Genomic DNA, 17,425 nt, shown 5'->3' with positions numbered 1-17,425 from the left:
AGCAGTACAACAACTCTACAAAAACATGACAGTAAACACTGAAACTGGAAACAATTTAACTAGAGACGTTGCTATTAGTAAGGGCCCAAAACATGTCTGTTGCATAGCACCTACGTCCTACACTCTTCAAAATATATCTAAATGAGGCGCTGTCACTGTGGAGAACAAAGTGCTGCAATATTGGAATTCCAATCAAATTTTGTTTCTTGCGTTTATTCTCATTTTTTTTCTTATTAAAGTGCCCTCCTTTCAATGGGGGTTGGCTACTACAATTGCAAACTCTTCTCTATCTTTAACTGTTTTTATTAGCTGTTTAACTTAGCCATGTTCATTGTCGGATGTTTCTTAGCCACGATATTCTTTTCCTTCCTAGTCGTCTCTTTCTCTCGATATTTCCTTTTACTATTTGTTGAGCATTTTTATTCTCATGTATTTAGTTTTATTAATATTGATTTTTAAACCTATTTTATTGGCTTCAGTGGAAAGTGTTTCCAATTAGTCAGCCACATCTGGATGTAAAAAGGTACAATAATATATCACTTGTATTTTGATGTGTTTAACTGTACTACCTGTAATTTCGAAGCTGTACGAGAAGCTTTTGCTGAAAATACTGAAACATCTCATAGACGCTCTAATTCCATCACACTAGTTTGGGTTTCGAGAAAGTCATTCAACTACCGACCAAGTACATAGAATTACGGATACAATAGAGATGTCGCTGGAAGGAAAGAAAGTTTAAAACTTTAAAAGGGTAAACCCTGTAGTTGGCTGTATACCTTTGTTAAGACAACGTAGAATGAAGTAAACACTTCTGTTGTATATAGGTATATTATAAATTTATTAAAAAATTTTTTTTTAAAATTCATCCACAAGGGAGTGTGGATGAACTCCCTTCGTTTAGACCTATATGAGGATTTAGAGATTGTCAGGGACGCAAGGACAAGTCCAAAGTGTGTTAACCGTCAACTTTCTCTTAACCGTGATTTCACCCCCATTCATAGACAATTATTTCCATAATTCTATATTTTTATTCACCTTCACATTGGCCTTCTTTCCTATACATACCACTACAAACCCAAAATAAACAAAAAACCCAAACATTATACCTAATCAAATATTCTTTTAGTATCTTCCAGTTTTTTTCACTCTGTGCTCCTGTCAAGACTCTATCTCTTCCATCTCATTCTTTAATTATTTTCACTTAACAAAATCATTTTCTCATTATATCAAAATCACACCATGGAACCCTTGATCTTTTCGGATATGACATTCTAATATAGACAATAACCAAAAATTTTGTTGAATTTCCAACATTTTAATTGATTCACTCTATTTTTCATTTAGATTCAAATTAAAAAATAAATCTCAGCTATCAACATTTAATAAATTTACTTTATACCAACTTTGGTCAATACAATATTCAATCTAGAATTTCAATAGTTTAATATGTGACATATTCTTTTTACATTTAGAGCTTACAATCAAAATTAATTTTCTTCTTTGATCAAAACATGTACATTTCTTTCAGCGCAGTTTTCCTAATTTAATATCAGTCTTTATCCATTTAACAATTCACACAATTTAATTTCAAAACAGTAATTATATTTCATTTATTTGTCCACTGAACATAGGCAACTTACCTTATCACCTTTTTTAATAATTTTTCTAAATTTAGATTTTCAATAGTTCTATATGGGACAAACTTTTTACATTCAGTCATAACAAAATATTTTTAGAGAAGATTTCTTGATTAAGATATGTACATACATTTTTTCAATTCCACTTCCCTCTTTTAATATCATTTCCTTTAATACCTCCAATAATTCACATTACAGATCTATAGATTGGTATTTTCTCATTATATTCGTTGGTTCCCTGAAACATATGCAACCGACCATTCCCTATTGGCATTTCTTCCAATTCTACAGCTGCTACTCTATTAAAATATCATATTTTGATAAAAAAATTTTCTATATAATTTTCAATAATATTCATTCATTATAACTTTGCTCAAATTAATATAATTATTATCAGTCCTATACAGTAGACAAACAGTCTATGACGTCACAGCATATGAGTAGAATTTTGCTTTTGTTTACGGTGCACTAATGAATATATTATTATAGCTTATTAACCTTTATTTACAATTTAGAATTCATATCAAACAAATTTAATAGTTGCATATTCACAATTGAATAATTAAGTTAAATATTAATGCACATTGTCAAAAATTTTTCGGTTGACATTTGAGAAATCCACCTATCTTCTTTGACATCTTGTCATGAATTTTCAGGCACCAATCTGTCTAATCAGTTGGTTGTTAACCTCTCACCTGATCACAACCTTGTGCTAATTCCGAGCAAGGATGACATACATCCACATGTGATACATTTTTAATCTTAATACATCGACTTATTGTCGATTACTATACAGCTCATAATGTAGCAATAATGTTATTTTGAGGTTTTACACCTATTCAAGTGGCTAGTTTCAATTACTTGTACACTGGACGTAAGTAACCACATTTTCTTTTTTTAACTGTCAAAATTTCACCCTTTTGCATTTCTATCTAAGTGGTTCACTTATTTCCAGGTTTACACTGAGGATGGTCAGTTTGACCGAAAACGTTTTGTACAACCACTCCCTTGTGGATGAATTTTAAAAAAAAATTTTTTAATAAATTTATAATATACCTATATACAACAGAAGTGTTTACTTCATTCTACGTTGAAAGAAAGTTTGCTCCGCTGTCTTCCTCGACGTGGCGCAAGCTTTTGATAAAGTATGGTACGAAGGACTTAAATACAACTTAAGCAAGATTTTGCCAAGACAATATACAGAATTATTAGAATATTATATCATAGAGAGTTTTTAGGGTTAAGCAAGAAGAATCCTACTCGGAACTAACAGAAATCAATGCAGGTGTACCACAAGGTAGTGGTCCGGTCCTATACCTATTATACACCAGTGATATCCCTGGAGTAGATCACAATACAATAGCTTGCTGATGATACTGCCGTCTTGGCCGTAGGTGAAGATCATGAAGAAACAGCAAGAAAACTACAAATATCTGTTAACAGACTTAACAACTGGACTAAATACCGGCAAATTAAATTAAATTAAATAAAGTCAGTGCGTACTAATTTTACAAACAAGAAAAAACAATACATTACTCTTAACGTAAATATTACTCAGATACTATATGCCGATACGGTCAAATATATGGGTATTACATTAGACGCTAGGCTACGCTGGAGGGCCCATGTTAAAAAGAAAACAGAACAGCTTAACACGAAGTATAAATAAATGTATTGGCTATTGCTAAGACAATCCACTCTGTCAATCTACAAAAAAATACTTTTGTATAAACAGATTCTAAAATCTATATAGACATATGGCATCCAACTTGTCCAACTAAGGAGCTGCGCTAGTAATAGTAATTCAGACATCACCCAGCGATTCCAAAACACGGTGCTAAGGACCGTTGTCAACGCTCCTTGATACTGTAGCAGGGGTGGCCAAATTGTGGCTCACGAGCCACATGTGGCTCTTTGAAAGATAATTTATGGCTCTCAATAAATGTACCTGAATTACTTTTAATTTTTGTGTTTCAAAATGTCTGACATGTCTGAAAAGTTACTGACAATAAATAATATAAAAGACTAAGTGTAACATCAGTACTGTTCTTACGATGTCAGTTGGACCAGTATAAAAACAAAATTCGACACCGATTGTCGGCACCGTTTGTAAAACATAGGCGGCGCAATAGAAATTAATGAGTAAACTTTTATTTTTAAATTATGGTTCAATATTTGTTAAACAGTAATAATGTTGTTAACTGTTCACATTTCTTTATGAAATTGACAACAAAGATAATTAAAAATACATAATACAAATGAAATTTAACGTGCTTATTAATTTGAGAACTAAAGAAATAAGACTACACTTTGAATATACACATAAAATACATGAAAACGAACAATTCCTCTTCCAGTCGAATTGTCTAATTCATGACTAATGAAGAGATCACTTTTACTACTGTATAGTATTTTTACTACAAAAGCGATATTACGTAGGTCAAAATTTTTGACGTAAGAGAACTGTCAAAACATTAGAATGTGACTCTTCATTATATCCATGTTTATAATAAACATGGCAATAATGAAAATTCACATTCTAGTGTTTTGACAGTTCTCTTACGTCAAAAATTTTGACCTACGTAATATCGCTTTTGTAGTAAAAATACTATACATAGGACATATTTTTGACAAGTTGAAATATATCACTATCCGTGTGTTCAGAACTTGATTCGACACTTGTCGTGTTTATACCTACCACACCAATATTGGAAAAGAAGTGAAAGGCGCAATTTACACAACAGTTATCAGACCAATAATGACATAAATACGCGGCAGAAACACGACTTGATACAGAAAGGACAGAAAGAATGCTAGAAACAGCAGAGATGAAAATACTTTGAAAAATCGATGGGATATGGGAAGAGGTAGAAGTGCAGATATACGACAGATATGCAAGGTGGACAACATCAATAACTGGGTAAAAAGCAGAAAAGTATAATGGAACAACTACATGAGCCAAATGACAAAAAACAAAGTAGTAAGGACGGCGAGAGACGGTTCCCCAATAGGAAGACGATCAGTTAGGTCTGTATCCCGCGTATGAAAAAAAAAGTTGATTAATAGTAAGCTGAAAATTTGTTAATAGCTTAAACGGTGTCTAGTCGGATAAACTGTGATATATGAGAACACTGTAACAGGGGCAGTTTTAATTGTGGTTAAAAATTTGGAACGGTCAGACTTAAACTCTCCGAACAGAGATTAAACTCTCATGCAAAAATCAGACTGCTATTTATCAGCTGTCATAATTCCTGTCATTTGACATATTCTACATGTTCCACTCATTAAAACGCCCATTTGGTGATAAATAGTAGGCTGATTTTTGCATGAGAGTTTAATCTCTGTTCGGAGAGTTTAAGTCTGTTCTGTCGGACAAAATACATGTGCCGTTTTCGTGGTCTGGCCGTTCCAAATTTTTAACCTGTTCCACAATTAAAACTTCCCCTATTCCAGTGTTCCCATATATCAAAGTTTCTCCAACTACACACCCTTAAGCTATTAAAAAATTTTCAGCTTGCTATTAATCAACTTTTTTTTCATACGCGGGATCCAAAACTAAGTGGGAAGACCACGAAAACGATGGAATGACAACTTACTGGAGCCACATTGAAAAACAGACAGTCATGTCTACACAAGAAGAAGAAGAAGGAAAAGAAGAAGAAGACATTAATATTGGTGACAAAGCAAGATAATATTTTTATTTTACTTGAACTTTTTTTTTTTCTCTGATTCTGGCTTTGGTTTAGAACTAGAACCTTTAGCCACGTAATTGTATAACTTATCACTAAGTCAGGGGAGTAATGTGTAGTGTGTGTGTTGAGTAAGTGTCTTGTTACTTTGCAAAGTCGACGTCATTGTCTTTACAAAGAGACGCTAATTGTTTAAGAACGTCTGCGGTCCCTCCGGTGAGTACCGATACTTGAACTTGAGCTACACAATTTTTCCAAATGTCACTTTTGACTTGTAAGTATATATATTGTATTAAAACAGAAAATAGTGAAGAATTACCAAGAATGATGGAAGCACTAGATAGTGAATCGACAAAGATGGGACTGAACATCGCTTACAGTAAAACAAAAGCCATGACCAATCAACAAGGAGAACCAATAATTACAGTGGCACAAACAAGAATAAAGCAAGTGAAAGAGATATTCTAGGACAAATCACTAAATTAAATAAAAAAAATCAGACCGAAGAAATAAAAAAAAATAATAAGATTGGCCTGGGCATCACTCGGAAAACTGTCTTTTACTCTAAAGAAAAAAAAAATACCCCCAATACCTAAAATCAAGAGTCTTCAATCAATGTACACTCCCTCTCCTCATATATGGCTCTTAGACATGGACACATACAAAGGAAAATATGGAAAAAATAAAAATATGAAACATGAAAAATTCCATTAATTACATTATCCAATCAGCGGACTGAGCAAATTGACGTCATTAAATCTCGCATAATATATGGGACATCCTGTATAAACAATACAGTTTCAGTATAATACAATACAATAAAATTTAAAATTGATCATTAAAAGTATATAATACTTACAAATGCAATATAATGTGCTTATTCATTTTTTAAGTACTAAAGAAATGAGACAAAAAATGTATTATAAAAATAAAATAATTGTAAGTTATGACGACGACACTATTTATTTAGTGTTTATATTGCTTGCCGCCTTTGAAACATGACAAGGTATTTTGACCAGATAACGATATGATTTGAGCCTAAGCACTTCCGAACAATTTGACCAATTACTCTTCAGTATTGCCCAATAAGATACGTTAGAAAGTAGTAAGCCACACCCGCGTCCATGTGGACTAATACAAGGAGTGATCAATTTTGAAGCAAGCAAATGTTTATATGGTTTATCTTTATTTCTATGCTCTTCGTAGAATTATTGACCGGACCCAAAAAATGCTTCTGGTCCAACTTTTTTTTTTTTTTTTTTTTTTTTTTCGTCTTTAAAGAGGGGGGGTCTGGAATCTTCAAAAGACACCTCAGTCCAGAACGCCGCCTGACTGACCTTAGTGCAGGATTCATTCTTCGTAGTACCAGCGATAGTTCCCGAGGTGCTTTAAAACGCTCTCTCGTCGCCGAGGCTACGCCGAATGCCTACCTGCTAAACCAGACCCTCCTCTGTCATCCAGCGCTCCGAAAACGGAATGGCCGCTGCAAGGTCGACATCGCTTCCGAAGCACTTTCCCTTCATTTATCCACAGACTGTAAGCAAGGAGGCCCTTCATTTTCCCCGTTCCCCCTTTTTTTTGGTCCCAAGATTGGGCTTTTTTTTTTTTTTTTTTTCTTACTAGAGCTTCTTTCCCACAGTCTGTCTCATACAATATATCTTACTTATTCGCCTCTCGTCAAAACTTATTCCCTCTGCCTTCTACTCGCCATATATTTCCCTCTCACCCCTATCGTTGGTACAGCAGTTTTTCCTCCTCTTCTTTCTTCTTGATCACTACACGGATATAGTTGTGTATGCTAGTCCAACCAGTTTTATTTTCAATCATTCTCTCAATCATTTCTCGCACTGTCAAAAAATTCACACCTGTATCTCTTTCCATTCTATTTCTTTCTACTATCCATCTGTTGCACTCTAGCATGGTATGTGTAACAGTGTCCGGGTGTCTGCAGTATAGACATTCGTCAGTGTCAGCCTTTCCAAACCTAGAGAGGTAGGCTCTAAAACACCCGTGTCCTGTGAGCACCTGCGTCAGGAAATAGTCCAGTCGCCTGTGACCACAATCCATCCAATCTTTTAAGTTAGGAAGCAACATCTTTGTCCACTGTGCCACATGCTCCATGTTGTTCCATTCGTGCTGCCATCTTTCAATTGACCTTTCTCTTTCCTGTCTTCTCTCGGCCATAGTAAGCTCATGGTCTCTTCTCTCATACAGTTCTTTTCTTTCTACTACCAACACATGCAGCGGAACACATCCAGTGATGGCCCACAAGGCTGCGGCAGACACAGTCCTGTAGGCGCATGCCACTCGCAGCAGACTTGTTCTGTCCACCCGTGTAATGAGCCCCCTGTAGGCCCGTATCCCTACCGCTTCACTCCAGACTGGGGCTGCATAGAGGACGATCGACTGCACAACACCGTGCAAGGCCCTCCTCCTTTCGGATTTGGGTCCTCCAATGTTGGGCATCACCCTCCCCAACGCAGCCGCACTGTTTGCAGCCTTCCGGGTCACCATCTGCACGTGCTCCCCCCATTTTCCATTCTGGTGCAACGTCACTCCTAGGTACTTTACGTGTTTCTTGGGTGTTAGACACGCTCCTGCACATTGTAGCTCCACACTTTGCCTGTTCCTTTTCCCCTTCAGAATGATGGCCTCGGTCTTCTCTGCCGCGAGTTTCAGTCCATGCTGTGTCATCCATTTCTTCACGACGCCGCCTGCTTTCCGTACCCGGTATTTAAGATCTGGCTTGTCCCGCGCCACTACCAGCACAGCGAGATCGTCTGCAAATGCGAAGGGAGACGTACCCTCTCCATATTCACAGTTCAGAATCCCGTCATATGCTAGATTCCATAGCGTCGGGCCCAAGACAGATCCCTGGGGAACACCTGCCGTCACATCCACGATCGTGCCTTTCTCCACCATAATTCTTCTTTCAGACAGATATTCCGCTACCACGTTCATCAGGTATCCAGGACACTCTCTCTCCTCCATTGCCTTCATTACCTCGTTCCACTGCAGCGTATTGAATGCATTCCTAACATCGAACAACAACAGGGCCGCCCAACGGTGTTCATCCCCTCTATTGCGCAATGCGTCGAATACACTCACGATTGCATCAATCGTGCTTCTCCCCTTACAGAAACCAAACTGCCTCGGGGACAAGCCTCCCGACCTCTCAATCATGCCATCGATACGTCCCCGCAGCATTCTTTCATACAGCTTACCGACGCACGGAAGAAGGCAGATGGGTCGATACTTTTCCCCAGTTTTGGGAAGCAGTACCAACTTCGATGTCCTCCAAGGCTCAGGAAAGGTCTGTGCTTCCAGCAGTGCATTCATGTGCTCCAGAAGCCACGCGGGCTCCGCCCGTCCTAGACACCTCACCGCCTCAGGTGATATCTGATCCAAACCGGGGGACCTGCGCGTCTTGAGTGCGCCCAATGCCTCGACAAGTTCATCCATGGTAAAGGGTACAGCCCGCTCAGCTTCCTCGTCTCTCCGTACACCATGCCACCTGCCCGCGGGAAAGAGTTCTCGTGTTACCTCGAGCTTCTTATCCATAGGCATTTCATACGAGGGGTACGCATGGAACTTTTTCATGGCGATCCTGTATCCTTGACCCCAGACGTCCTCATCCAGTTTTTCACACAGTTCTCTCCAGTGCCTTCTCTTTTCTGCACGAATTTTCCTGTAGAGTTCCCTCTTCCGTAGGCGGTACTCCTCCTCGATCTCCTCGATGACATCAGGATCGACTCCTGCTCTGCCCCTTGCTCTCGTTAGCCTTCTTCTCATGACTATACATTCATTTCTTTGTGTCTCGATGTCTGCGTTCCACCAGTAGGGCATCTTGTTTAAATCTCGGCGACCCCTCCTGCTTCCCTCCATCGCTTCTTTAATTACCCTCTCCAGGTTTTCGACTGTAGGTGATTGACCCTGCATCATGCTAACTCTCCATTTGATCAGCTCCTCGTATACTTTCCAGTCATTTCCATCGCCGCATCCGCCTCCCGACGTACCAGACGCGCGGACTGCGTTAGTAGTTCCCGCCCCGACTATCGAGAATCCGATGTACTGATGCTCCGTTCCGGTGTAGTCTGGTAAAACCTTCCAGCCTCTTGCTTTCGCCGCTATTCCTTGTGTCGCCATAGTCACGTCGATGTACGTACCTGTACCTCTCCTAACAAACGTAGGCGCCAGACCCGTGTTCAGTACTACTAAATCCAGAGTACTCACCCAGTCGGCCAGTATCCTGCCACGAGTGTCGGTGATAGGAGATCCCCACTCCGCTGCTTTTGCATTAAAGTCTCCCAGCACTACGCATTCTCCTCCTGTGTTCCCCACTTCCTGCATGATCTCGTCCATCTTCCTCTCATACTCACCCACTGTTATGTTTGGAGAAACATAACAGCAGACCAGCCGCATCTTCTCCATCCGGACGATCACGTATCCTTCTTTCGGTTTAATTTCATACACTCGCAGCTTTCTATTGTAGATTCGTACAGCGGCCCTTCCAGTCGTATCCACAAACCATCCTCTTTTCTTAGCCGCTGTTGGGTTTGGCTCCGCCGTCACCAGCACGTCGATATTCTTTTCTACGGCGGCAGCCTCGGCGAGATCATGTGCTAATCTCGCCGTTCCCACGTTCGTTTGTAGTACTCTCAGCTCTCGGATCTTATTTCCTGTGTTCGCCATTTCCTAGACTCGGACTTCTTTCACGCTCTCTTTCATACTGTTTCCACTCGCGCGCTCTTCCTGGGACTAGTCCTTAGTGGTCCCTACTTTCAACCAGTCGGTTGAACTTTGGACATCTTCTTGAATTCGCCACATGCCCGGTCACATCGCAGTTGAGACATGTGATTGTTTCTGTCTTGCATTCCGACGCTATGTGGCCCTCTTTGCCGCATCGGAAGCAACATCCTCTTCTGTTCTGCCCTTTACAGTTCCATTGCTTGTGTCCAAAGGCTAGGCATCTCAAGCATCTTGGTATTTCTGTCCTTGCTTCTATGACCCGACAGGAGGTATACTCTACCCTAATTCTTCTCATTCTTAGGATCTTTTCGGCCGCGTCTTCGTCGACATCCATCACTGCACTCATCATCCCTCTTTCTCCACCCCGTGTCTCGGTCCAGGTTTTTACTATGTCACATGCCCGCTCTTTACCTGCTGCTTCCTCTATGGCCTTTTGGATCACATCCTCCGTTGTGTTGGGTGGGATTTCTTGCATCAAGATTCTTCTCTTTACGACGCCCCCTTTTGCCACTGCTCTCGACACACATGTGCTACCAGAGAGGAGTTTCTTCACTTCCTCCGCCATTTCCCTTCCTCCTCCCAGTTCCAGTGATATTCCTTGATTTCTGGTCTGTCTGATCCTTTTTATGTCGATGGATTTTCTTCCTGTGAGGTTACTTTTCGCTTCTGTCATAAGGTCCGCAAATGATTTTTCCTTGTTTTTGCTGATAAGTACTACTCCACATTGTTCTCTGGGCTTGGTGTTAATGTTTGCCCACCCTCTTCTGGATTTTTTGCCTAGGAGCGTGATCGTCACACCCCTTCCTCTTGCTGCCCACTCCAGGATTCTCCTCGATGTCTCAACTCCTAGTGATGTTGGCGTGTGGATTCCCCCTCTTTCTCTTCCTAGCTCTTCCATCTTCTGTACCAGTTTCCTGCATGTCTTGAGGAACTTCACCGACTCGAGTTCTTCCTTCTTGTTTGGGAGAAGTTTGAATCCATATTTCTCCTTGTCAATCCACGTTCCATCTACATGAGCAGACATCGTGACTCTCACAGTTCCCAGGCCTCCATCCTCATCTACCTCCGCTGGAACACCTGGTAGGTCAGGAAACATACCTTTCACCATTTCCATGGCTTTTTTGTCCTCGTCGTTGTTGGTAACAAATACTGCCACGTCTGCTGCTATATCAGAGATGTCCCCCTCTTTCACTTCAGTTCTTTGGAAGACTTCCTCCGGCCAGTCCTCATTTAAGAACTCTGTTATTTCCTCGTACTCGCATATTGCCATTTTTTCCGTGATGGCGTCCACCCTCCTTTTAATGGCTTCTGGGTTCTCTAGGTCCACTTGAACACCCATTGTCGCCATTTTCTTGACTTTCAAGGACTCCATGTTCGTCTGCACACCTCTGGATGTCGTGCAAACAGACTTCCTTGGAACCTCCTCTTTCTTCTTGCTTTCCTCCAGTTCCTCGGTATAATCGAACAACCGGTTTCTCAGGTTGTCGACCTCCTGCTTTATGGCAACCCTTGTATTTGGCACCTCAACCATGAGTTTTTCAAGGGCCGCTACACTATCCTGGAGGCGTTCCAACTTTGTTCTTGCATTACAGTTGGGTGTTTGCTCCTCTTCCTCCGATTCATCATCGGAACTGCTGTCAGAGCTGCTCGATTCCCCTTCTTCCCTTGCGTTTTCTTTCCTTTGACTCTTCGCTTTATTTTTTTCGTCCTTCTGTCTGTTCTCTTCTCCCTCTTTTTCTCTTCCTATTCTCTTTCTTTCTTCTCTCTTGGTTTGCAGTTCTTCTCTTACTTCCCTTGTTTCCCTCTTACCTTCTCTTTCTTTTCCCTTGCTTCTGTTTGCGCTGGTTCTAGATCCGGGGTCTTCCTTTTCTTCCACTTCTCTTCTCCATCTTTTCTCCCCTTGATTCTCGTCCCTTTCTTTTTCTCCGCCTCTTCTGTTTTCTTTTTCGCCCCCGCTGCTCTCTCTTCCGCCTTTTTTGTTTTTCTTTTTTTGTCCCATCTTCCTTCCCACGAGTTGGGTCGTGTTGATCTGTCCAGTGGGGCAGTGCGCCCTTGCCCCGCCAAGGCTGTTCTCCCCTCGGGTTCGCCATCTCCCTTAGGCATCGCTTGTAGCCCACTACGTTACCCCTGGGCCATGCACCCCTTCGGCACGATGGTGTTACACCTTGAGGTTGGGGTGGCGGTATACTAGGATGGTGCATAGCCGCAATCCCTATGCATATCCGTTTGTTTTCAGTGGTTTTCTCCACTGGTTTTTAAATTCGTGGAGGTTTTCTCCTCGGGTATAGGTTTGGGTATCAGGACGTGTTTGATGGTAGGGGTGGGTGTAATATGATAGTTGGGGGTAATAACTATCACACAGGGACAGGTTAGGAGCTGGGTTGAAGGACAGCGGTCAGCTGCTCCAATTTGTCGCCTTTTACGATGAGCAGGAGAAGCTGTGGAGGTATTCTATTTGAGAGGCCCGCCTCCACACGGGGAATTTTTCTTCTGGTCCAACTGACATCGTAAGAACAGTACTTAGAAAAGGAGACCCTTATCACCTTTGCTATTTAATTTGGCCTTAGAATCTGTAATAAGTAAAATATCGTCTGAGCTGACAATGGATTTGCAAATCAAGAATCAAAACTATTGTGGACCTTTGCTGATGATCTAGGTGCAGTCGCTCATTCTACAAGAGATGTTATAGAAAAGTTTTCATGACTCGAGGAAGAAACAGGTAGTTTTGGGCTTCGAATAAATGAAGAGAATACGAAATACATGCTAGTAACCAAAAATCCAAGAGTTGGGCAGAACATAACTATTAATGACCACAACTGCGAAGTAGTAACAGAGTTCAGGAGCGGCAATCACAGACTGTACAGGCCAATTATTCAGCCAATTGTTACATGTGGAAGTGAAACATGGACTTTATCTACATCATCGAAAAATAAATATGCTGCTAATCTTTGAAAGGAATGTTCTCAGAAAGATATTTGGCTCTCAAAGAGATGACTTGACAGGAGAAGGCGCCCCCAAACCTGAATGGGTGACTGTGTATAGTAGTGACAACTGACAAAATATCGTCAGATATATAAAAGCTAAGATTAGATGGGCAGGTCATGTGGTAAGATCAGAGGAAGATAGAGTGTTAAAAACTGTGTTTTTTGAGGGACTGTAGACGATCAGTAGGCTATCCCAGAGAAAGATGGAAAGATGGAAGGATGATGAGGAATCGAAGTGTTCTGAAATGGAAGGCTGCTTGTAGAATTATTTTTATATTTGAAACAATGAGGTGAACCATTTTATTTCACGTTAAAATTCTTGAAATCCAAACACTGAGAGAAAAATTCAATACCTTTTTTAATTGCGGCTCGGGAAAAATTTCTGATTTTGAAAAATAGCTCGGACTATATAAGAGCGTGGCCACCCCTGTACTATAGGAACAGTGACCTCCTTAGAGACTTAGACATGGATTCTTCAACACGTCAATTTTGAGGCCATCCAAGTCCTGACAACAAGGCTCTAGCTAGAGGACTCAAGAGGAAGAAACCCTTCGAGTTAATTAAGTAAAAAATAGTGCACGCTGCAAGTGATGGTACAGGTTAATATTAATTCTGCATTCAATTAACAGAACCTAACGGGTACTAGTGAGTTTGACCTTAGTCTTAAGTTTTCAGTAGTAATTTAGGGTAGAAATAAGTTGCTCATTGATCATATTATTTGATCAGATTATAATGTTCTTAAGCAACTTATTGGCGTTTAGTAAAAAAAATTAACTGCACGTTATAACTGTTATGTACTTTTTGTGTTTAGGTTGATGCTACAGGTCCCTTACATATCAATCGCAGTGATTCGACCGGCTCAAATTGTATGTATGATATAGTAGGAATCCAATCATTAGGCGCGTCGTGTGGCATAAGCCAAGCGCTCCCATCAGTTTTTACCAAAATTTCCCATTATATCCAATGGATTGAAGATAAGGTCTGGCCAGAAAATGAAATAGAAAATTCGTAGGTTAAAGATCGTATACATATTTTTTATCTTATTACGAACAGATTAAAGTAGAATAGATAATTTTTACAGATTATATTGTACTACCCTATAAAATATTCTATCCTACTTATTTCGTATTTTAATTATTTAACTTTTACACAGATCCTGTAGAGACAGCATTTTTTCAAGTCAAATTATTGAGAAAAGATAGGCCCACAACCTTTCACCACATATGCTCTCTTTACATCTGACAAAGGCATAATATATGATAATGTACTACTTAAAATGCTCTCGGAAGCAATGAAAAAACGAAAAAAAAAAAAATATGTACAAAAGCAGTACAACCAAAATATGACGGTAAACATTAAAACTTGAAACAAAGAAACTAGAGAAATTTCTATTAGTAAGTATCTTAAACAATGCTGCTACACACTCTCAGAAAGAAATACATCTGACTGAGGCGCAGTGCGTAGAGGAAAGTGCTGCAATATGGGCATCCCAAGATAAAGCAAGGGATTATACGTGATATTATATCTTATATTATAATATTAAAATTATTATTAATCTTATATTATAATATATTATAATACCTTTCGCTGACGACGGAGCCATTTTATCTGAATGCAATAATGATACAGACCAAATGTTTAGAAAATTTAATGAGGATTAGGCAAAGTAGAGCCCTAAAGTAAATATAAAAAAAACCGAGTACTTGGTTGAAAAAGAAAAACCTACAAAAGAAAGGAAGGAGGAATCCTACAAATCAAAATGGCAACCAATAAATTAATTTTTATAAACATTTTCAATTTCTTTGCAACACGAAAATGCGGCAGCTGCATAATACTCTGGTTAAATCGTTAAATCCGGTTAAAATTATTTATTGAAATCTTCAAATTATTGTGAGTCAAAATAACATCAATGCAGAGAGCAAAAAAGAAATATATTCCATGATCGTACAAACAAGGCGAATCACTAGACAGGTTACACGGAATATTTTAGAATAACAAATAAACCAAATAAATATACAGAGAGAGTCTGTAATTTGGAATAAATTCAATATCTCAAATACTAATTGTTTTTTTGAAAAATTCTCAGACCCGTCGATTAGTATTTCAAATTGTCCTTTTTGACATGCAATCATAATGTATACAGGGTGTCCCAATTTAGAGATATGACGTCATCGTTGATTTTCTTAAACGGCAACACTGTCATTTTCATAGCTATTTTGATAGGGTGTGTAAAGTTATACACAACTGCAAAATATCAAATTTTTATTCTCTACCATTTACAAGATAATAGAAAATAACAAAGTTATATCTGTAATTTGGAATAAATTCAATAATTAAAATAATAATTGTTTTTTTGAAAAATGCTCAGACCCGTCGATTAGTATTTTAAACTGTCATTTTTGACATACAATAATAATGTATACAGGGTGTCCCAATTTAGAGATATGACGTCATCGTTGATTTTCTTAAATGGCAATACTGTCATTTTGATAGTTATTTTGATATGGTGTGTAAAGTTATACACAACTGCAAAATTTCAAATTTTGTTCCCTATCATTTACAAGAAAATAAAAAAGAACAAAGTTATAAAAAACAAGTAATCAAATAATAATTGAATTTAATGATTCCAATTAAGCCAATACTCATAATGTTGGCCCTCAATTATTGTCAAATTGTCAATGGGCAACGTTATGAGCATTTGCTTATTTGAAATAATTAAATTCAATTACTATTTGATTACTTGTTTTTCATTACTTTGTTATTTTTTGTTATATTGTAAATGATAGGGATCAAAAATTTGAAATTTTGCAGTTGTGTATAACTTTACACACCCTATCAAAATAACTATCAAAATGACAGTGTTGCCATTTAAGAAACTCAACGATAACGTCATATCTCTAAATTGGGACACCCTGTATACATTATTATTGTATGCCAAAAATGACAATTTGAAATACTAATCGACGGGTCTGAGCATTTTTCAAAAAAAAAATTATTATTTTAATTACCTATTGAATTTATTTCAAATTACAGACACAACTTTGTTATTTTCTATTATCTTGTAAATGGTAGAGAATGAAAATTTGATATTTTGCAGTTGTGTATAACTTTACACACCCTATCAAAATAGCTATCAAAATGACAGTGTTGCCATTAAGAAAATCAACGATGACGTCATATCTCTAAATTGGGACACCCTGTATACATTATTATTGTATGTCAAAAAGGACAATTTGAAATACTAATCGACGGGTCTGAGCATTTTTCAAAAAAACAATTAGTATTTGAGATATTGAATTTATTCCAAATTACAGACTCTCTGTATAAAAAGGAATTTATAAAACAATAATAGAAAATATTGGGTTGTATGGCTCCAAGCTCTGGGAAATAAACCAAAGAAATGTAACAAAAATTATGGACATGTAAATACGCTATTGGAAGATAGATGTTGCCGGATAACTAGACTTCATGAGGTAAGAAACGAAAATATTTGGAGTGAAATAAAAATTCGCCCTTGCGCGTGCAAACGAAGATAAGTCCAAAATTGCCATTTTGAGATATAAACGTTTAAAGATTTTTATGAATTTATAAGCAAATTTTAAATGAAACAACTTAAATCTAACTAAAGATGAATTAGAAACTTTATTTAATTTTACAAACTAAAGGACAATATTAAACTGTAATTTTGAAAATCATTATAACATGAGAAAAAAAAATAGTTATATCCAAATGCACAAAACTTTAACGTACATAATCCTATCTGCACTAATCTTCATCTAGTATATCTTCTTTCTCTTCTGAACAGTAGTCTGCAACATCGCTCTGTGTAGGTGTAAGTTTTTATAGAGACCGTGAAATAGGTCATGTAGGTATAATAATAAATCCATTAGATTATTTTTTTTTTGAAGAAATTGGATTTGGATATTTACATTTTGGTAGATTTAATGGAGGAGATGAAAACCTCGTCTAAGAAAATTCATTGTTTTAAATGGTTCATCCTCTTTGTAACTATTTTTATATGAAAACAGTCTTATTTAACATCTTTGTTAAATGGTCGCTATCACACTCCATTCTTGTGTGTCCTGGAATTAAAAATTTATGATCCAATGTATCGAGACCAGAATTAACTATTAAAACCATAAACATTAAACATTGCAATGAGATGCGAGTTTTTATTCTTCCCTCCACAAGTGTCCGAATACAATTATATTTTTCTTACTTCTGATAAGATTTCTAAAGCTCTTTATACAAACAAGAAGCTATTTGATTGGCTCCACGACCAGAAATCGTTTCATACCATACAACAAGTAGTTTTGTTTTTACCACAATCATGAATTGTAAGGTTGTACGTAATAGTTGCCTTTTA

The 17,425-nt window shown here is 38.1% G+C and overlaps 1 protein-coding gene across 1 annotated transcript in view; it reads left to right on the top strand.

Moving 5' to 3' along the window:
- The window catches only part of LOC114335350 (phenoloxidase-activating factor 3-like), a 45,562-nt gene extending 31,382 nt beyond the window's left edge, over positions 1 to 14,180 (top strand). The window contains exon 7 of the mRNA XM_028285577.2: positions 13,871 to 14,180. Within this exon, the coding sequence (XP_028141378.1) occupies positions 13,871 to 14,071 (201 nt within the window). The 3' untranslated portion in view covers positions 14,072 to 14,180. The remainder of the gene's footprint in view (positions 1 to 13,870) is intronic.
- Positions 14,181 to 17,425: the final 3,245 nt, after the last annotated feature.

This window comes from Diabrotica virgifera, chromosome 4 (genome assembly GCF_917563875.1).
Source record: "Diabrotica virgifera virgifera chromosome 4, PGI_DIABVI_V3a".
Lineage (NCBI taxonomy): Eukaryota > Metazoa > Arthropoda > Insecta > Coleoptera > Chrysomelidae > Diabrotica > Diabrotica virgifera.
The sequence above is the reverse complement of the archived record's forward strand: the minus strand, read 5'-3'. Positions and strand labels throughout refer to the sequence as shown.